Genomic DNA, 20,781 nt, shown 5'->3' with positions numbered 1-20,781 from the left:
AGAAAGCACTTCAACCATGCACACCTAGTGTTTTTCAGATTCTCTCCGAAATAAGTTACTCTGAGAATGAAGGCATACTCCAAAGCTGTTCCATTCCTGTAGTAAGTCCAAATACACTACAGCTGTCTTTTACTCCAAAAAATTTAATTAACTTACAGCCTGTGATACATAAAAAGAACTGACATTCCCCAAAAGTGAAGCAAGCAGGAGAAATAAATTAAACCTCCATAGCCCCCACAGAATTCAGTGGCACATCATGTGAGCACTGAAAGGCACTCATCTCTTTTGGGAACTGGACACCGAGCAGTATCCAAAGCAGTATCAGGTGCCCTCGGCGAGCTGTGCTGGACAAGCAGGCTGTATATCACTATTACAGGTTTTTAACAGCTCTAAGTGCCTAGTTTTTCCAGATTCAAGGTTGAAATTTGAAACATTCTAATGCTGCAAACTAATTACAAGCTGAGTTAGGGGGTCTCATCACAGCAAAGACTTGAAATAATGTGCAAGTCAGAGATATTCAAGTTTTTGTAAGAAATGTTTAAGATTGTACCTACACATCACTGAAGTGGGAGGAAAGGAAAAGAGAAGAATTTAAGTGTTAAAACTTATTGTTTGAAAACCTGACGTTTCCATGCTTGGTGCACCTCCACAATATTAGAGGTGCCCTCTGCTGTTGGGAAAAAACACAATCCATCGGAGCCTAGTCAAGTCGTAAGACTAAAAAGAGACACTTGCTCACACTCAGTAACATTTGCTAGAAACCTGACAGCAAGAGCTTCTAAAAACTCTGCCTGTACCAACATCAGCTCTAGAAAAACCTCCAGGAACTTTGCAATATTTAACTTGCTTTAACTTCCACAAGCCCACAGGCCCCTGAGAGCACAGGTGCTATCTCTCCTCTGTCCCCTGCACAGGTAACACAACGCGAGGGCAGAGGCAAACCATGGAAAAAGTTACAGAGAAGAGCAGCAGTGCAAAATGAGATGAGGAGATGGATCACAGGCCAAAGAGCCACACCACTGCAGCACATTCCTGCACTCAAATAGAAGTTGCAAATCCTTACTCTGCTCTCCTTTAAGCGGTTGTAAAGTTTACAAAAACATCCCACAATGCAACGTGTTGCACCACCCTTTGGCAGCAAACTTGACTTAGGCAACCGCCACAACCCACGAAATACCAGGACCGAGCGCTATACATCACGCAAGAGTGCAACTCAACGTGCAGCTGCCTGCACCATTCAGGATTTCATCATCTGCTGCGGCTCACGATCCGCCCAGCAGTGCCACCAGGTCAGGCCATCATGTCTCCCTCTTCCCTTTTCCTCCTGAAAGAGCAGAGTACGGTAGCTCACTCATCTAGGAGGTAGCTGGTAGTAACTGTTCAAATTTGTAATGCAGGGAGAAGTTGTCAGTTAACCACAGGAACTTAGTAACTGGTTGACACAAAGTAAGTTTCTTATTTCACTTCTTTAATTTCAAACAGCCAATTGGTTCCAACCTAGCTGGTTGAAAAGGTGGCTAAAAATGTAATCCTAACATGATAAATTTAAGTGCAAAGAAATACGTTTTTCATTAGCATGATGATCTCTAAGACAACAAAACCAAGCACAATTCAGGACATAACAAAACCATGGCTTCTGGAGCAGTTTTAACCGGCATGCATGTTTAAGCACATAACAATCATGCTGAATCCGACCATCTAACTCAAGAGCTGCCCTATCCCAGGGCTAACTAGTCTTCACTAAATGCTCAGAACGGAGGGTGTTCAAGAGAATGAGTCAAAACTTTTTAACGGACAAAACTTGTTCTCACAAGTTCTCACAAGGCCTTGACTATGTGAGGAAAAACGCATACAGCACAAGCAGCCTGCAAGAAGCAAAAAGTCTTGTAGTTAAAGTACTGGATGGCACTACGTCTTACCTGTTTTCTATTTTAAACCATTAATCATGTCAAACCGATGTTGCTACCTCAGACTCTGTACTCTTGACACAGAAAAAGCAAAGCCAGGTTCTGTTTGCTTACTTGCTCTGTGCCAGGCATTTGCAATTCCCATTATCACTGATAACACCACCACTATTTTGAATGTTGATGTGGTTAACAGTTGGCAATACCATGGACTAATTTAGATCCACAGGCATTAGTAGAGCAAGCAGAAGAGAACAAAAACCCATAGCTAGAAGACTTGTAGCTGCATCCAGTAAATTAAAGTGACACACTGGTATCTTCAAGTATCATAGGACATACAAATCGCCTTGCCTATAAAACAGAAAACAAGGTAACACAGCAGACGACTTCAAGAGTATGTACACTAGTATAGTTTTCATACCCTAGAAATTTAGAGCACTGAAAAAACCAGTTCACTTGCATAATACTCATTAGGTGTTCAACAACTGTGCTTATGTCCGCTTTGATCTTGCTCTGCATCAGCAGCATATCAAATCTGTGTAACAGTCTTTCATGTTGTCCCAGACAACGTATCAACCCAACTCAGAGGCAAAACCCAACGTTCAACACAGCCCTACTGTTTCTTCAAAGTCACACTTTTGCCATCACAAAAGATTTTTCTCCAATAAAGAGATATGGGAACTGTTTAAAAGTCAATGCTTTAACACCAGAACTTTATGTTGTTATAATTGTTTTCCACAACACTGTTTCTTCCAAAAATAGTTCTAGCCAACACTCAGTGGTTCTACTGCAACAATTGAGTTTCTCAGGCAAATACTTTCATCATTAAGATATATATGCACACACACATATATACACACAATTAATTAAAAGTTTAAAATCATACATATATTTGAAGGTCCAATATTCAAGGCAAAACAATAATTCTACACAGATTCATAACACAATATAAAGTGGTGTTATGTACATCAGCATAAGCAAGCATAATTTCTGTACGATAAACTCCAGATATGCTGCCACATACATTGCCAGGAATCCAAATTATTTTTCTTTTTTGTGCAACTTATTTTTATTTTTTTATTGTATTAACAGAAAAAGTAACAACATACACAACTCTCAGGTACATGATTTAGTGGTGGTCTTGGTAGTGTTGGCATAATGGTTGGACTCAATCTTCAAGGTCTTTTCCAACCTAAATGATTCTATGATTCTACGGCATGGTGCAATCTCGATGCCATAATCTTGTTGTCAGAGCACAGGGTCTCCCATTAACAAGCTGTTTGGGCTGTGGACTTAGAGCACAGGCGTTCTGGAAACAGTGTCCTTTGTTAAACAAAACAGACCACTCAACTCTTGTTCCAATGTTTTCTTTTCCCCTCTTCTGCTGCTTTTAAACACACACACACTTCCATTCACAAGAATCATAGCATTTCTGATACAAGTCTCTACAATACACTTTACGATTAACAATCTTAGCTTGACTCGACACACTCCTGGAAATCAATCATCCTGGTTTTCACTAGAGAAGACTGCTTGGTGTTCCTCCGTCACTGTCTGCACAGAATCCCAAGAACATTTTAACTGCAATGGACCTGAAGAAGTACATGCCTCTAAGATCTGCCAACAGCATTCTAAAGCATTCAAATCTCAGAAAGATTCAGCTCTGTATGCTGCTTATGTTAATCCTAACATAATGCACTAACACTTCTACCCTGCTCTAGACTCACTCAGGCCACTGAAAAGGAAATTTTGCAGGACGATTATTATACCTTAAGTTGAAAAAGAGTTATAACTTGTTGTGTTATAGACAAGAAAGGTGGCCAAGCAGAAATAAAGGAAGAAAATAATGAAAAGGGGCTATTTTGACAACTGCCACTCTGCTTTTATAAACTGAACTTATCTCAACCTTATCAGGCTTGGTACAGTCTTACTTTACAGCAATAAAAGCTGACAGACATGCTAGTCTTAAATCAATAGACGTTAGCTTAGAAGCTTGACAAAATGTTCACATTAATTCATATTGATCATTATTTCTACACTGTGCTAAAAAGGTTAAGTGAAAACAAAACCACTGCATGTTAAACAGACTCACAGCAAAAAAAAAATTAATTCATCATTAACAGCATAGGTCTTTCATCTTCAATCGAAGATTGTGGGGCAGGGGGATGAAATGAGAAGATTTCTGTGGGGGTCTGAGTATTTTTCTTCCTCTACCCTTTATACTCAACACTGGTGATAGAGTTTCAGCCAATGACTGCACCCCAATAAGCTGCAGTCCAGCAGAATGTCTAAGCTACAATGCATTCACATCATCACTTCCAGTATTTCAGGAAAACTGATCATTGTTATCTTTTTCCAAAAAATACACAAGTTTTCGTAAATTACACAGAACATCTCTAGAAGTGGAAGTGTTCCTCCTTAACCCTTTTCCTGTAAAAACTAAATGCCTCAGAAACAAATAATTCAGCAAAAATTATAAAAAAGCTAATGAGAATCAGCATCAATGGTATTCTCATCCCAGTAGTGCTTCTAAATAAACTCAAATACATTTATTTTTAACACAGACAACAGTTTAATAATGGGAAGAAAATTAAAGCTTATTTTATGATCACTAACAAGGAAATAAGTTCTAAATATCTCCTGAAAAAGTTGCTAAAAATGAAAATAGCATGGTCTAAAAGGAAAACAAAACATGTAGAATACCAGAAGAATCAGATTACAAGTCACAAGCTTGTACCCAATTTGTTTGCCTTAATTCTAAGGAAAACAAACTTGCACAATAGTTAAACCTAGTTATCTGTCAAAACACAGGAATCTGATAGCACAGATATTTAGCATATGTATTATCGTTTTGCAGAACAAAATTTAAAATGCACCAATATCACTGAAATGGAATGCAATATATTTCACTTACTTTGATCAGCATAATTTTTTGCTTTTAGTTCAAGCTGTCGAGTTTGTGATTCTAATGCTTCCACTCTGGTCTGCAAGTCCTTTTTCTCTTGTTCTTGAGAATCTTCAAACTCTATGAATTTCTAAACAGAAAAAGTGAAGTTAGACTCAATAATTAATTACAGATTATTTTTTCTAAAAAAGCCCGAGCAAAGCTCTTTCTCTGAGTAACAGGTATACAGTCATTTCTAGATTTATTTTTAAAAAGACTTGCACTTCAAGCAGCATGTAGGAAACAACACAGCAGCCCTTCACAGCAAGGAAGGGTGCAAGCAGGTTTCCAAAACAACAGACCTGCAGCCCACACTTAAACATGAAGGATGCTATTTTAGTCCAGTGTCCATCAGTCAAGCATCCCTCACCTACGTTATTCTGTGTTATTGCTGTCAACTAAGCGCCAACTACTTCAGAAAAGCCTGTCTGGGACTAATATAAAAATGAATTATTTAATTACTTCCTAAATTCACACACTTGCCTCCCAACACCACATGTGAATACAGAGATTTGAGTGAATATGGGTGAAGCGTATCTTCACTTGTGAGCCACGGAGGTACAGACCACTGCAGTCGGGACTCGCCAGCGATAGTGTCAACCAAAATTACATGCTGTCTTTTCATCCCCACCCAATTTCTGTTATCATTTGACAGGTTACAAAATGTTCATAGTCTTCATCAAATACTTAATAACCATCTCCTACAATCAGTCAACTGCATAAAAACTATTTAAAAAACTATTTACAGACGCTCTGCAATTATGCTGACCGTCATCACCTTCTGCTACCTTTGTTTACCAACTTTTTCTGACAATATTCTGGCTTTCACTGTGACACATATATCCGTGTTTACATTTTATAACACTAATGTTACCAATTCATCATTGCAGCAGTTTTTAAAGCGGGTTTTTTTTGCTATTTTTCTTAATCAAAAACCCAAGAAATTCAATGTGTACTGGTAGCACAAAGAAAATTTCTAATAGCCAAAGATGTCTTAGGTCACGTAGCATTCCCTACTCTGCACTGCAAAGAGAAGGCAAGGCCACAAACACAAGTTGCACAGAAGGCTTATGGTATGGCAAGGAAAAGTATACCAGAAGCCTCTGAAGAAAAAAACCCAAACGTCCAAGGCAGCTGAAGAGTCAGAAAGCAAGCTGCAGCTGGGTACCACACGGAAGCAAAGAGACAGAGGTGGCAGCAACTTAAAAACAGGAATGCTATAGGTGAGACTTGAATATAAATTCTTCCTACATATTGCTAGGAAAACTTAGGGGGAAAAATACTTCAAATGCTCACACATCAACATTTAATAAGCTCCTACTAAGTTTTAACTGATGTGTTTTTACAGTTTTTACAAAAGCAGAAACTTGCAGCCCTATGAAAAGAGCTTCAGTTTAGCAGGGTCATCAGAAGTTTTGCTCAAAAGTAACTTCAGATGTAGCACTGCATCAAAACGTATGAAGTAGAACAAGAGTTCCTTTCAGGCAAGCTCTCCACAGCCATCACAGGACTAGGCATGGTGTTCATATGACTGTGCTTGAAGCTAAATCATGAAACAATTGAGTAAGAGCTGACATCAGCCCAGGTAGCACTGCTTTGGGTTCTGCAATTTAAAATCAGTTCTCCCACTTCAAAAAGACAGACGTGCAAAAGTCTTTCTACCCCCTTAACACAAAGTTTGGGAATATTAATTTGTCAATGTAAAACTCAAACCCTCAAACTTTAAATTTGTTTCATGTCTCCCTTGTAGTAGATGATACAAGAGTTTTGCCCCTTTTAGATTAAAGATTCAAGTCACGTCTGGCTTATTCTTACCAGACTTACCCTTTTCAGGCTTCAAAATTTGACACAAATTTGGCACTGGGGCTAAAGACCAACATCATTTGTTATATTAAACATGGGAAAACATGAAAGAAGAATTATAAAACTGTAACATCTTTGTTTAGCTGCTTCTCCGATGAGTTCCCAAAGTCAGATGTGCCTCATAACTTGGAAAAGGCAAGTGACAATTATACTGAGCCATTCAAAGCCATCAATGTCATCGTTACTCACAAAACTAAAGACGGATCTAATCTTGTACTTCAAGTTCTTCAGCTGCAAGTATTGAAACCAGCTTTGTATTAAACGGCTTTGTCATCTTCCACTAGTCTACCTTCATTTTGTTAAAGTTAGAACTTCAGTTACATCTCTTCAAAGCATTTTTGTAATGAGAGCTGGGTAACACTTTTCCCTCTGCTGAAAACTATACCTGATAACATCATAGAGTACTTCAGACTTTGAATGTTTCTATTTGGTTTCACCTCTCCTTCCAGTGACAGTATTAACACAGGCAGAGCCCCAGGAGATTGATCATCTTGTCCTGACTAAGGCTGTAGGACTACAATGGAATCACTAGTCAGATAAACCCCCACAGCAGCCAAAGATAGGCTGAACACACATACTAAAAGACTTTTATAATTATTTTTTTACATCAACGATGCACTCCAATATTGCACGTCTGCATTGTTTAATGTAAATGCCGCAGCATATGCAGGAACACGTTAGCCACCGTATATATGGATACCAGACATTCCCTTATTTCGACCCGAGCTACTGGTTACACAAAACACCAAGGCAGACAAAAATCTAGCTTTCCCCATTTTAACTGACATCCTGCCTAGGCCACAAAACCGTATCTTACAACTCTAACAAGAAGCAAGATATTTTAGTGTCTTTTGTTTTTTAAAGAACAAGCTGAAGGACACCAGCAAGTCTAAAACAATGGGACTGAATACCGTGAAGATAACAGAAGATAGGACTCGAGCAGACCTTAAGAGGTCATCTTTTTTCACCGCTCTGATACACAGTGTTGGTGCCTGGATCCTAATTTTGATTAGGATATAATGGGGTGTACACACAGGATATGATGCATACCTCCTCCTGCATGTGCCTACTGCTGAAATCCAAGCCTGTGATACCTCCATAAACTACGTTCGGCAACTCCCATTTAATCCTCCCCATTTTCTCCAGGCAGTATCAACTATGCCATTTTAGGGAGACGTTTGCCTAACCTGTTTTTAAAGGCCTCCAATAAAAACTATGAAAAAGTACTTCGCCAACAAGATTCAGAAGCCTTTATGTAATCAATTTTAAATATACTTAAAATTTACAGCAATAATGATCACAATAAACACGAACTCAGACTACACAATGGAGCAGCACAGCACACACGTTTGGAGCCCTCTCTCACGCATGTAATACTTAATCACTTTGTAATACAGTACTAGCCAAATGAAACATTTTTTCCTATATTTATGTCATCTTCTATTTCCTTATATTTTAAATTAGTGTTCCCGTCACACGATCCAGGTGCAATACTAAGCATATCTGATGCCAGGGTTCCACCTACTTGGCAGTCTTTATTACCCTATGACATGTCCTTCAGTAACTTTTATTGCAGTGATGCCAGCTTTTCAGCCAGTGCCGTGCTCTTCCTGGAATAGGTAGGGAAAACTAGCTATAAAGCCAGTTCAGCTGGACTTAGGGTAGAGAAAAATATATGTAACTGAAAACAACTTAGTAACTTCCACGCCATTTTAGCAAGGTTTCTGTATAATAACTTTGTTCTCTGAAATTAAAAATATTTAAACTCTTACTGCAGAGCGTTTACTTAACATACAACCCCAAGAAAGAATGTTAACTTTGGGAACAACAAGAAGCGGCAGCCATCGAGTTGCCACTATTACTTAAACCAGTTTTCATGGCAGTAAATCCTTTTTCATGGTTGCAAAAGTAGCAAACGTGTACCAAACACCAGATTTCAAGAACTGTTTAATCCCACCAACAGCCAAAAAACTAAGAGATACACTAGACAGCTTGACATGGATAAAAGGAGCAGATTTGATCCTGTTTTCAAGTCCACAGAAAACACCTCCGCTAGCCACACACACAAGAATGGAGCAGTATACTTTTGTAGAAGTAAAACTTAGCAGCATATAAAATAGCAGAACCCCAAATCCTTCTTCCTCTCCCACTTCTTTGTGGCAGAGCATGCTGCCTAACATTCACTAGGTGGGAAGATAGGTTATGCAGAACTGTAAGCAGAACAGCAGAATAAGCTGGTTCCTCTATTTCTTTAGCTATAACATAAAATGTACCACATTAAAAGTCAGACGAGTGACTTCATAGCGACCAAAAAAGATCATGACTGTTTACCTAGAGGACTGAGAAGTAGGCCCAGAACTTCTGAAATAATATTTTTCTGTTTTTAAAGTCACCTTAACGAAGTCCACAGGCAACAACTTTCAAGACGTTTCTTCAGTAACACTTTTAAAGTACAGGAAATAAAGGACGTAGATCAGGACAATGGTGTAACGTGATTCCTAGTCAAACAGTAAACTATTAATATTCATCAAGATACTTCTGCAAAGAAAAATTCCTACAACAGCAAGCAGAAAGTAAAAGAAGGTATGTTACTTCTTCAGGACAGTCAGAACAGATGATACGGAATATTGAACTTAGTAGCTCAAAGTTCTCCACTTCGCTATCAGATTACACAAGCAACCTCCACAAGGAAAGGAAAGAAACACACCAAGCCACTAACTCCTTGTCCAAGAAAAAGTGCTATATTCATGTTCCCTCCTCTCATTTCAACCATACGCACCCATCAGGTTATCTCAACATTCAAAAAAACCAGTAGCAACCATCAAGTCTGAATAAAACACGTAAAGCATGGTGTATGTTCATGAGGTACCTCTGACAGACATTTTAACATATGTACAGCACAACTGACCTCAGCACGTAACAAAAAGATGACCTTTGTGCTTACAATTGAAAATACGGTCTTTGGTCTAACTGCACGTTGGAAAGCATCAGCAAGCTGTCCTGCAGCAGGAGTACTAGCTTTTAGACTGCATAATGCTTGGTCCTCTCAAGTTAATTTATCGTGACACAAAGAAATGGAGATTGCAGCAAAGTACGCTACCAACGTTAGGTATGTACAGCTCCTGAATACCCACAATTAATACCATATTCTATTTCATCATATTGTTTTGGTTTCTGTTCTGTTGCCCAAGGCCTGCTTCTTTCAATCTGGCAAATGCTGCCTGTGTTTCAAGCCTGACTGATTTTCTCATGAATTAGTTCAGAAAATACTTAATCAGCCCCTTCCTCTTCTCTTAATAAAAACATTTTCTAGAAAAGCCTTTTACATGCAGGTCGTGTCAGAACTAGCTATTAAGTCTTTACAGCAACAGCCCCCAGACCGAAGTCCATAAGGCTTTGTAAAACAACTACATGTTTTGCAAGGATGAACCGTCTGCTGGGCCAAGAGCTGGGGGGACACCATTCACGCCACCTTACTTCATAACGAACCAACCATGTCCTGGAACGATTTGCAGACAACATTCTGCATTCACTTATAACCATAACGTTTATGAATATTCATATGGGGTAATATTTTTCGAATTAAGATTTTGCTGTTGATATCGCTTTCATCTCAGCATCACCATTCGTCTGATTTTTTGGAAAATTTAGAAGGTAAGCACAATGACAGAGATAAGCACTGGGCACGATGTCTGGAAATAGACTTGTAAGATGGCTTGTTCCATTACTGATAATGCTGTCAATCCAATTTCCTCCAGGAGTTTGGCGAGACAATGGGCTGGAGGAGGCTATCCCACACAGCTGGTTTCTGACACGCTGCTTTACCATCTCGCAGGAAATAACGCTGCACGAGCTGACTTGTCTCGAAGTAATCCTTTAAGATTTTTATTTCCATTTTTGCAGCAACATCCCAAAGTCAAGAGCTTATGCCACCGAGCAGCCTGCACCACCTGTTGCTGACTGCAGCTTTTATGTCCCAACTCTGAGGAACTTCAGTGCAGGCAGTACCTATTCTCTGTATTTTTTGCAACGTGTACCCGCTGTTTTTGGGGGGGAAATGCCCTCTGCAAGGGATGCGGCACGGCCCCCCCCCCGCGGGGAAGGCGCAGCGGGTGCGCGGCTCCGCCCCGCTCCCGCCGGCCCGGGGACCCGGGGGGCTGCGCCTGAGGGCGGCCACCGGCCGGGCCGAGGGGAGGCCCCGCCGCCACCCGCCCCAGCGCTCAGCCCTCGGGGCCCGGGCAGGGACGCGGCGCCCCCGGCCCTCCCTCCGTCCAGGGACACGGCACCACCGGAGCTCGTCACCCGGCGGCTCCCGGCCCCTCAGACCGGCCGGGGCCTACCCCCGCGGGAGCGGGCTGCGGCCGCCCCAAGCATCCCGCCCGCGGCGGCCCGGCCGCGCCGCGGGCAGGAAGCGCCCCCCCCGCCTCCCGCCTCCGCGGGGGAAGCCCGGAGCCGCCGCCCGCCCGGGGAACGGGCCCCCGCCCTCCACCGGCCCCGCTCCCGCCTCAGCTCCTGGGCCCGGCGCCCGCCCTCACCTCCTCGGCCTGTTTGCGCAGCGCCTTCTCCCGCTCGTACTGCGTGAGGAGCTGCTCGTTGTCGTCCCGCAGCAGCTCCAGCTCCACGCTGGTCTCCTGGCTGTGGGCGCACACCGAGTCCAGGTTCTCCAGCACGGCCACCACCAGCGGCATCAGCTCGGCCACCACCTCCTCGTCGTAGCGCCCGATGAGCCGCTCGAACTCGCGGTAGATGGAGCCCGCCAGCCCCGACACCCGCTCCGACATCATGGCGGGGCCGGGGCCGCCGGGGTCCTCCTGGTACACCACGCCGTCCGCCAGCTCCATGGTTGCCGGCGAGCGCCTTCCCTCCCGGGGCCCGGCGGGGCGGCAGCGGCGCAGCTCGCTCCCGGCCTCTCCTCCTCCCTCTGCGGCGGGGCCTCGCCTGCAGCCCGGGCGGGGAGGGGGGGGGCGGCGGCGGAGCGCGGCCGCGGCGCACGGCACTGACCTCACCCGCCGCGCCGGGGCGGGGCCGCGCGTCACGCGGGCGGGGCGGGGCCTGGCGGTGATGTCACCGGGGGGCGGGCACACGGCGGGAGGGGCGGGACAGGGACTGGCGGTGATGTCACCGGGGGGCGGGCACACGGCGGGAGGGGCGGGGCAGGGACTGGCGGTGATGTCACCGGGGGGGCGGGCGCACGGCGGGAGGGGCGGGGCCTGGGGTGATGTCACCGGGGGCGTGTTCACGGCGGGCGGGGCGGTGGTGGCCCCGCCCCGGGGGTGTGCCCGTGTGCCCCCCGGGAGCCGCCGGCGCTCCCACCGGGCGGCGGGGTTTGGGCCGTGCTGGTAGCGGGGCGGCGGAGCCCGAGCTCTGTGTTGAGGCAGCGGGGCGGCTGGCAGCGCTGAGCCCCTCCGCGGGACCCCCCACGCGTGGGTGCGCGCCGTGACCCCGCGGCTGGGCGAGCGGCCGAGCGCCGGCGGCTCCCCCATGGCACCCACCGCAGCAGCGATGGAGCCGGTGATCCATGCGGGGGTGACGGAGCTCAACCGGGAGCTCGGGGCTGCGCAGCCCCCGGACCGCGCTGGGGTCGATGGGCCGGCTCCTCTCTGACAGCGAAAAGAGCTTTTATTTCTGCCAAGGTCTCCAGACACAGCAGAGATGCTGCTTTGTCAGCAATAGCGCAACTTGGAAAGCGTCTTGCGCTTGCTGAGGGAGAGCGGTTTTCCTGGGATCGGGAACAGCACATTCCATTTTAGATCATGTCCTTTGTCGCGGGAGTAAACGTGAGCCATGCTGGGCATCGAAGGTAAACTCGAACCCATCTACTGACGTTGAAAAGTTCCAAGAGTTGCTTCGCATCCCTCATTTGTTCCATAGCGCGGGAGTCAGTTTAGCTCGATAAAGACCCTCCAGGTCATCAAACGCAACCGTTAGCCCAGCACTGCCCAGTCCACCGCCGACCCGCATCCCTCAGCGCTGCCGCCACACCGTTTGAATCCCTCCGGGATGGTGACTTGGCCGCCTCCCTGGGCAGCTGCTCCAGTGCTTCACCACCCTTCCCATGAAATCAGGAAATTTTCCCTAATAACTAACATAAATCTCCCCTGGTGCAACTTTTGTCATACACATCGTATTTGGGGCAATCCCTGTTTTTCATTAAGTAAAAGCCTCTCCTGCAGAGCTGGGGAACCCACTGGCCCAGCGGCCCTACGGGAACAAAGAAACGAGTGTTTTAAAAAATGGAAAAGCTTGAGAAGCGATGGAACTTTAACTGTGGTGATTGCATTAATTTCCACTGGAGAGCAGTAGAGATTTGTGCTCTGTTTTCTCTCATTTGGACTGATTCTAAGACAGTAACTGTCCTTTAAATGCATATGCCCTGTTGTCTTTTTTATGTACCAAGCTGGTGGGTCTGTGCAAGAAGGACAAAGAAAAGACTCCAGCCCCGTGTGCCAGATTTCTCACGAGTTCTGTTTAGACACTATCCTCCCAAGCCGACAGTTTACATAGTGCAGCCAGGGCACGGACAGTTGAAATACAAATTTATTTATAAACACGGCAAAAGGAAAAAAAAGCTGCTTACCTTTTAATTATGACCACAAAATTTACAGCGCTGTAGCTAAAAAAAATAATTTAAAAAAAGACACACTGTACTTTCCTACTCACATCTCCTCAAGTGAAGTTTTCATTTAAATCACTGGAAATTATCCCTGTGAAAATATTTTTTGTTTTTCATATTTCTCTTTCATGAGAGAAAACACTGAGAAAAAGTTACCACTGAGAAAAAAATGCAACTTCTCTGTGTTTCCCTGCTGTCTACCACAGATGAACATCTCCACTTGATGCAGGAGTGTTGAGGGATGCTGTCTTTCAGAATTTCTTTCTCTCTCTAGGTCATGCACAGTTTCCCATTCACCTCAGTTGCCTGCGTTGCAGAAGGCGCTGAGAGCCTGTGGGGCAGGGGTTATCGACCCGTGGGGGTTTTACCGAGCGTGAATAGATCTTGTAGGAGTGCTGCAAAGAGCCCAAGTGGGGAGGTAACTGGGTTCGGCTCCCAGGACAAGGCTGGCAGGCTGTACCCGATGCAGCGGACTTGTAACCCAGACCTCACCACGTTCTTCATGTGTAACACTGCGTAACGCGAGGACAGCTCCGAAGCACGGCAGATGATTGTGAGGATAGAAGCACCGATCATCTTGCATCGTAGCAGACAGCCTTTTCCCTCTGCAGCTTCACAGTCCCTGCCATCACACATGGCGAATTGCACAAATACATTAGCTGAAAAGACACGTTCTGCCAGACGGCGAAAATGGGTCAAGGTGTCTGCTGACAGCCTTTAAGGGAAGGGGTCTCTGAGGGTAGGCTAATTTTATCCTGTTTCCGTTAGCAAAATGGATAGATGTGGTTTTCTTTCACGGCTGGAGCGAGGCCATCATTGAACAGGCAGGCTGCTGCCACGACAGTCGCAGTCAGACTGATGAGTCCAGGTCCAGAAAGCCATTTGTGCTCGTGGTTTATTTCTAGTCACCTGGGGGTGGAGGTCTGACGTGGATAAATGAGGTATTTAAAAAGATGAGAAATAGAAAAATTGCCTGGGAGCCAAGGTGAAGTGGTGTAGAAATGTATTTTATTGACAGTCTCGCCACTGAGATCACATTTTACGATGTGCACCTCGCAATCAGCTTGAGATCAGAAACTCAGGGATGGATTAAAAATAGAACAAGTTATGGAATTATATCCTAGTTGCTTCACAGGCGATTAAGGGACCTGTAGATTTAGTAAACTAATCAAGCATATGAAACAGCACAAAGAAACCTCAGAGTATTGTCTATGCAGCTTCAAGGCAGCAGCTGGCTGTGGTAACTACTAGTGTAAAATGGATTCACACTCTTGGGGAAATAACTGCCTGAAAAAGAAATCAGTTTTCTGGTTAATAAGAAAAATTATATCCCCTGTCCCTAGATAACAGTTTATTTGAAAATAAATTGATTTGCAATTTACCAGGGAAGAAAATTACCCTTAAATCGGTACGGGGTGAGAAAAGTTTAACTGGGACTTTACCCAGAGGAGAAATTTTTGTAAAAGCTTAATTCTATCATAGAATCATAGATGTTAAAGCGCAGCAGAAATCAAGCTAAAGGCAGATGAACGATAGCAACACTTAGCTAAATGAAGAGTCATATAGCCACGAGCAACAAAACACGGCAGACTTACGAGGCTGGTTATAAGGAGCAAGAGGTGCAGAGCACAAAACGTGGGTCCCGACGAAAACTCCGCAAACGTTTCAAGGGGTACAGATGGAGGCTGGTAGCTGAGATCAGGGTAAAGCCAGGGCCAAAGCAGCAAAGCGAGGAGCTGTGTTTGAGTCCTGAAGGCTGGAGGCATTCACCAAAGCCTTTTGCTTCAAGGCTGTTTGAAAAATGTCTAGTGGTTTTAAGTAATGTGTAAATGGCTTGAGCTCAGTAATAGTATTTACTTCACTCACCAAAGATTTTGAAGGTCTTTACCTTCTCTTCCCATGATCAGTCCGTTTTTAGGAAACTTTTTGTCCAGACTGTCTAACTCTTTGCATTTTAGGTAAACATCTAGTTTTCAATGTAATTCAGTAATTCTGGTAGAATTTTCAACCAGCAAAAAAGCTGCTGATTTTTACAGTAAAAATAAGAAAAATACTTCTGCGGCGTTTCATGTACTATGTAATGCACAACATGCGTGGCTAATCATGGGTTAATCTCAAAAGTGACAAGGATGACCCTTAATGAAGTTAAAAGACTTGGCAAAGAACAGGGAGCTGACCTATGCTCTGTAAAGCACTATTTGCTTTGCCCACCTTATGGCCAGTCCTAAGCTTTAATCATTAAATGTTGTAGTTTTAACCAGGCTGTAAATAGATGTCCTGTGGCTGATTTTAAATGAATATTTTTCGAAACATCCTGTTTCTAGAGACCTTTTGTTAATCTTCAATATTATTTTGCCTTGGTGATGATTACAGCATGAGAGTTTGTTTTAGTGGTATGAAGCATCTTAAATAAAGGTGTATGGAAGGAACAGAATATAGTGGAGGGACATTATCAGAAGAACACTCAGAAATTCTAAATCCAAAATAACTTCAAGGAGGACTTGCTGGAATGTACAATGCTGTGCTTTTTAAAACATCTTTCATTAAATCAGAGATCCTGGAAAAACAAGTACATGGTGGTATGATCATACCTGGGGTAAAAAGGACCCCTGAATAAATAAGTAAAAATAAATAAATAAATAAATAGATAGATAGATAGATAGATAAAAAGTAAACGGGTGGTTTGAATAGATGCTGATGTCAGATCTGGATCCTCCCACCAGAACTACGAGTAAGACATGGATGTGTGAGGGATGGTTGTGAAGAAAAGGGATCCCAAGGAAGGAAATCCGAACTATTAAAAAGGGGAACTTAAGCTGTTAAGCAGCAGCTAAATCCTGCCCAGAGGGAAGTGAAACCTACATTATTTTGCTATCAAGAAGAGGCAGGGAGCAGAGCCCAGGAAAAGCCAGGACAAGCACAGAATTCCTCTCAGCAGGACACGCTGAGAACGGGAGAGCTTGGGCGTCCAGAAGTTTTATCCTCAGGGAATGAAATGCCCAAGGCCGAGCAGCTGAGCGGTGAGTGTCGAAGGAGGTTGTCACCAAAACTGATGTCTTGAAAGGGGAAAGTCAAAGCAGACCAGCACGATAATGAGATTTTTATTACAAAAATTGTATGTGCCTTTTCCTAAATAAAAAAATTGAGTTTGCCTATTCGCTGGAAAAGCGAATATCAGTCACTGTGGGGGTGCGGGCTGTGGGGTGCGGGCAGTGGGGGTGCGGGCAGTGGGGGTGCGGGATGTGGGGTGCGGGCTGTGGGGGCGCGGACGGCACCCCCGGGCAGCGCTGTGGTGCTCGGGACCGGCCGCAGCGCGCAGCGCCCCCTGCAGGCGGGAGGCCGCGTCGTCGCCATGGCAACCGGGCGGCCCCGCGGCGGCGGCTTAGGGCTTAAGCCGCGACGGGGCGGGCAGCGGCCGCCTCGGGCCGCCAGACGCAGCCGGGGCCGCCAGCAGGTGAGACGGGGCGCGGGGCCGGGGGGCCGGGGCGGCGGGCCGGGCACCCCTGGTTGCTGGGGGAAGCGGGCAGGGGCCGCAGCCCGGCCTATCCCAGCGCCCCGCACGGCCCCCGGGGCAGCGCCCGCCGGCGGCCCGAGCAGCCCCCCCGGGCGCGCCGCCCCCGCTTCCCGCAGCAAAACGCGGTCACGGCCCCCGGGCCCCTCACACCGGGTTGCGGGTGAAAATTCTGCATCTGGATTTATTCGACCTCCCTCGCCCTAAATTGGGGGCAGCAGCCCCCCACGCTGCGCTCGGGGATGCGTCTGTGCCTGTCCTTCCCCTCCACTCCCTTTACAGCTTTTCTCATTTAAATATTTGCTAATTGCTTCCTTCTCTATGTGGCGCACTGTTTTTAAACTTGCTATTGTAGCACTTGTGAAAACCCACCTACAGCGATTGATTTATCAAATCGGCACCGAGCATCGGTTAATGACCTTCGGATGTAGCCGATTTAATTATGATAATAGCTGATATTACACGTGATATGGGGCTGTGATTGCACTTGCCCGCTGATCCTGGCAGAATGAATTTTATTCCCCTTCCTCATTAGGACGATGGCTTCTATCGCCGAGCGCACCTTCATCGCCATCAAGCCTGACGGAGTCCAGCGGGGACTGGTGGGAGAAATCATCAAGCGGTTTGAGCAGAAAGGATTCAAACTGGTGGCCATGAAGTTAATTCACGTAAGCTTCCCTTCCGTTGTGCGCCTCCCGATTCGTGCCAACCCCAGCCTTAAAACACAGCCTCATGCTATAATGACAAACATAGCCTTCAGAACCATTCAACCTGAAATTCTGAGAAGGCTCTGAGTATTTTGGATACTTTTGGAAAAGTTCCCAGTTCCCAGCTCCGGCTAAATGCTTTAGACACACTAAGCATGCTAATTTTAGTAACCTGATGTCCTTAGTCTGAAGAGAATATTTTTTTAGGTGCAACCTATACCTAATAAATATCTCTGAGTATCTTCATCAAATACTGGGGTCACATATGCTGTCTACATTGGCAAAACCCACTTTTCTAAGCTCAGCTGTGGTTAAAGCAAATCGGTCAAATTCATATCGACCAAAAAGTACTTCTAGGAAGATGCTAGAAACACTGAATTTCCAAGTGCGTGCAAGTTTTAGGATTAACAGCGCGCTGTGGTTAATCTGTGTGATTTCAGTATGCTCTTAAGGTCTTACAGTAAGCTTTTTTTGTGGGGTTGGTTGGTTTTTAATGCAGGCCTCCGAAGACCTTCTGAGAGAACACTACATTGACCTGAAAGACCGGCCGTTCTATGATGGGCTGGTGCAGTACATGCACTCTGGACCTGTTGTAGCTATGGTGAGTCCTTCAGATGCAGCCAAGAAAAATAGACCGATGGTCTTCCCTGCAGTAAGGTTGTGTTACCGGTGGAATTCTAGTTGACTTGTTTAAAAGGACTTAAAAACCTAGATTCAAATATTGTAATTAGGAAGACACGCTGTTAACTCCTTTTTCTTTAATCTTTTTTCATAATCTTTCTCTCCTTTGAGCCAGTATGTTGAGGAAGAGGGCAGGGGTAACGGGGGAACCAAAGCTGGGACCATGAGGAACAGTGAACCCACACAAAAACCCCCACTATGAAATGCCATGTGTTAAGCAAGCTGAAAAATGATGGTAGAGTATTTTTACTATAAGATCAAAAATCTTTTTCAGTCTAGCTTCATTAGAAGGGTTTTTCTCTTTTTTTTTTTTTTTTTTTTCCTTGAAAGTGTATTTGTAAAATAGTGGAGCTATTTACTATATAGTAAAGTAAAATAGTGGAGCTATTTACTGAAAGATTGAAAATCTTTTTCAGTCTAGCTTCATTACAAGGGTTTTCCTCTTTTTTTCCTTGAAAGTGTATTTGTGAAATAGTTGAGCCGGAGGTCTAGATCTTAAATAAGCAGACAGCTTTGTAAGGCTGTTTATCATATTGAGATTTAAGATTGTTCTCTTCCCATCTTGGAGAGGTATTGTGCAGAAGGGGGGAACTTCAGCAGATGCTTCAAGAATCTGCCAGAAAATTTGGAGAAAAAATATCTCCTGCTGTTACGAATATTTGGATGGTGATACGTGCCATGGACAGCATTGTGTAGTTCTGGAAGGTATAATTTACTCTTGCTACTTTATCTACTGCTAAGATTTAATTATCTCAATGGATTTTATTTTTTATTAAGGTGTGGGAAGGTCTCAATGTGGTTAAGACTGGAAGGGTGATGCTGGGGGAAACTAATCCATTTGATTCAAAGCCTGGCACTATTCGTGGTGACCTCTGCGTTCAGATTGGAAGGTAAGTTTTGAACCTATCGATATCATCCAAAGAGACTAAATGTCCAGTGGTGTGACATGGTATATATAGGAACTGTGCTCCATCCCTCTCTATCTTATGCATGGAGCTGCTGTTCCCTCTGCCCACGTAATGTTACGATCTAAAGATGGAAATCGAGTCGTGGTCTTCCCCATTAACAAAAATTATGAGCAAAACTGTGGCTGCATACTCTAAGCCTATTACTACTTTACAGTTACTTAAAACTTCTCTGTAATAGAGACCACTTCAAAAAAGAAAAGAGGCTTGCTTTCCTTTGAGTTGGAGGATTATATTACTTTTATATCCAATTTTTCTTTTCCTAGGAACATCATTCATGGAAGTGATTCTGTAGAAAGTGCTGAGACAGAGGTCAATTTGTGGTTCACTCCTGAAGAGCTGGTCGATTACAGAAGCTGTGCTCATGAGTGGATCTATGACTGAAACTGAGCCTATACCTTCTGGTATCCTTACTGTCTGTAAACAGCCGCTAGCCTCTAGCTGTTTCAAAGCCCTTCATAGAAACTGGTAGAAACCTGTCTCAGAAATCTGTGAGATTGTTCTGTCGTAAATAGTAAATATAGCGAGCGTTTGCTGCTCCTTTGGTTGAAAAGATGTCAAGTTAGAGACAGAACTGTACTTTTAGAAAGCTGCTTCTGGGAGTGAGAGATGTGAGATTAAAACAGAGAGGATACAAGGCATATATTTTCCTGAAACGTTCCATAGTCCAAGAGGGTACTTTAGTAAATAGAATAAAATTTAGTAAGAATTGATTTGGTAAATAAATACGCAAATGGCTCAGTGTCAATTAACTTTGTTAAAATGTTAGGGGACAATTGGTGGTACACAAAAATATTGATAGTATGCCCAAATATTGAGGATTGAACTTTATGTCAAGTGAATCCCCACACCCAGTATGGCTGCAGAAAAAAGCTTATTCCTGTCTCCAGAATGCGCCGTGCCTGCACCCAGAGCACAGCCTTGATTAAAATAACGAGAACTTGCCTCTAGATTGACACTGTTTCAGCTTGCTTCCCCCCCCACCCCCTCGCCCTGGATTTATTTGGCTTTTTAAGGAAGGATTAATAGGACAGACTTTCTGAAATGTCGTTTTATGTGAAAAGAAGATTAATGTGAGGATGGATAACAGAGATCTACCTTCAGCCACTTCACTGCAGCAGTTGCACAGAGCAACATCAGAGTGGTGTTTGCTTTACCAACTGCAGCTGATAATTTCACGATGCTGTCATTTGTGTTCCTTCCTCAATAGCTGGCACTACAAAGCAAGCTGTTTGGGATAAGGTATTTCAGAAGTGACTGTAGCATCATTTTTATATATTTATTTAATCACGTAAAGGCATACGGTCATAATAATGCTAAATGTATTTCAGCAGAGCTGCCTGCCTCTATCAGGGAAAATGATCAGCCTCTTGCAGAAGCTTTATCTACAAATACTCGCCAGCTGTACTGGATGAGGAACAAGAAATGTGTTGGGGTCACTATTATGTATTTATTTACCTGCGACATTGTATTCATTAAAAGCAAGAGTTTCATGAATTCCGTTGTTCAAACTCCTAGATTTTTTTTCCTACAGTGAGTTCTTGTTTCAAATGGTAACCTGTGCAATGACTGTTGCATTCAATATTTATGACA

At 44.3% G+C, this 20,781-nt stretch overlaps 2 protein-coding genes across 4 annotated transcripts in view; one reads left to right on the top strand and one right to left on the bottom strand.

Moving 5' to 3' along the window:
- The window catches only part of SPAG9 (sperm associated antigen 9), a 65,895-nt gene extending 54,170 nt beyond the window's left edge, over nucleotides 1–11,725 (bottom strand). Inside the window, exons 1-2 of one of the 2 annotated variants that reach the window (XM_056329714.1) lie at nucleotides 11,247–11,725; nucleotides 4,819–4,939 (exon numbers count right to left, since the gene is read on the bottom strand). In XM_056329714.1, the coding sequence (XP_056185689.1) occupies nucleotides 4,819–4,939; nucleotides 11,247–11,552 (427 nt within the window). In that variant the 5' untranslated portion in view covers nucleotides 11,553–11,725. The remainder of the gene's footprint in view (nucleotides 1–4,818; nucleotides 4,940–11,246) is intronic. The other variant, XM_056329719.1, reaches the window with a different exon arrangement.
- Nucleotides 11,726–16,196: 4,471 nt separating this feature from the next.
- On the top strand, nucleotides 16,197–20,685 carry LOC130144905 (nucleoside diphosphate kinase-like). Of its 2 annotated transcripts, none has more exons than XM_056329181.1 (5): nucleotides 16,197–16,344; nucleotides 17,371–17,503; nucleotides 18,042–18,143; nucleotides 19,001–19,113; nucleotides 19,455–20,685. In XM_056329181.1, the coding sequence occupies exons 2-5, from the start codon at nucleotides 17,375–17,377 to the stop codon at nucleotides 19,570–19,572; spliced, it is 462 nt and encodes a 153-aa protein (XP_056185156.1). In that variant the 5' UTR covers nucleotides 16,197–16,344; nucleotides 17,371–17,374; the 3' UTR covers nucleotides 19,573–20,685. The 2 variants fall into 2 exon arrangements, with proteins under 2 accessions (XP_056185156.1, XP_056185165.1); XM_056329190.1 differs by lacking the exon at nucleotides 16,197–16,344 and adding an exon at nucleotides 16,665–16,778.
- Nucleotides 20,686–20,781: the final 96 nt, after the last annotated feature.

The sequence above is a fragment of the Falco biarmicus genome, chromosome 1, assembly GCF_023638135.1.
Source record: "Falco biarmicus isolate bFalBia1 chromosome 1, bFalBia1.pri, whole genome shotgun sequence".
NCBI lineage: Eukaryota > Metazoa > Chordata > Aves > Falconiformes > Falconidae > Falco > Falco biarmicus.
This window is presented reverse-complemented; position numbering and strand designations above follow the sequence as displayed.

What these genes read in the sequence shown, in the direction of transcription:
- LOC130144905 (XM_056329181.1), top strand. Translation starts at nt 17,375, where the DNA reads ATGGCTTCTATCGCCGAGCGCACCTTCATCGCCATCAAGCCTGACGGA. An exon ending in TGGCCATGAAGTTAATTCAC is followed by an intron (nt 17,504 to 18,041) that starts GTAAGCTTCCCT and finishes TTTTTAATGCAG; the next exon opens with GCCTCCGAAGACCTTCTGAG. An exon ending in CTGGACCTGTTGTAGCTATG is followed by an intron (nt 18,144 to 19,000) that starts GTGAGTCCTTCA and finishes TTTTTTATTAAG; the next exon opens with GTGTGGGAAGGTCTCAATGT.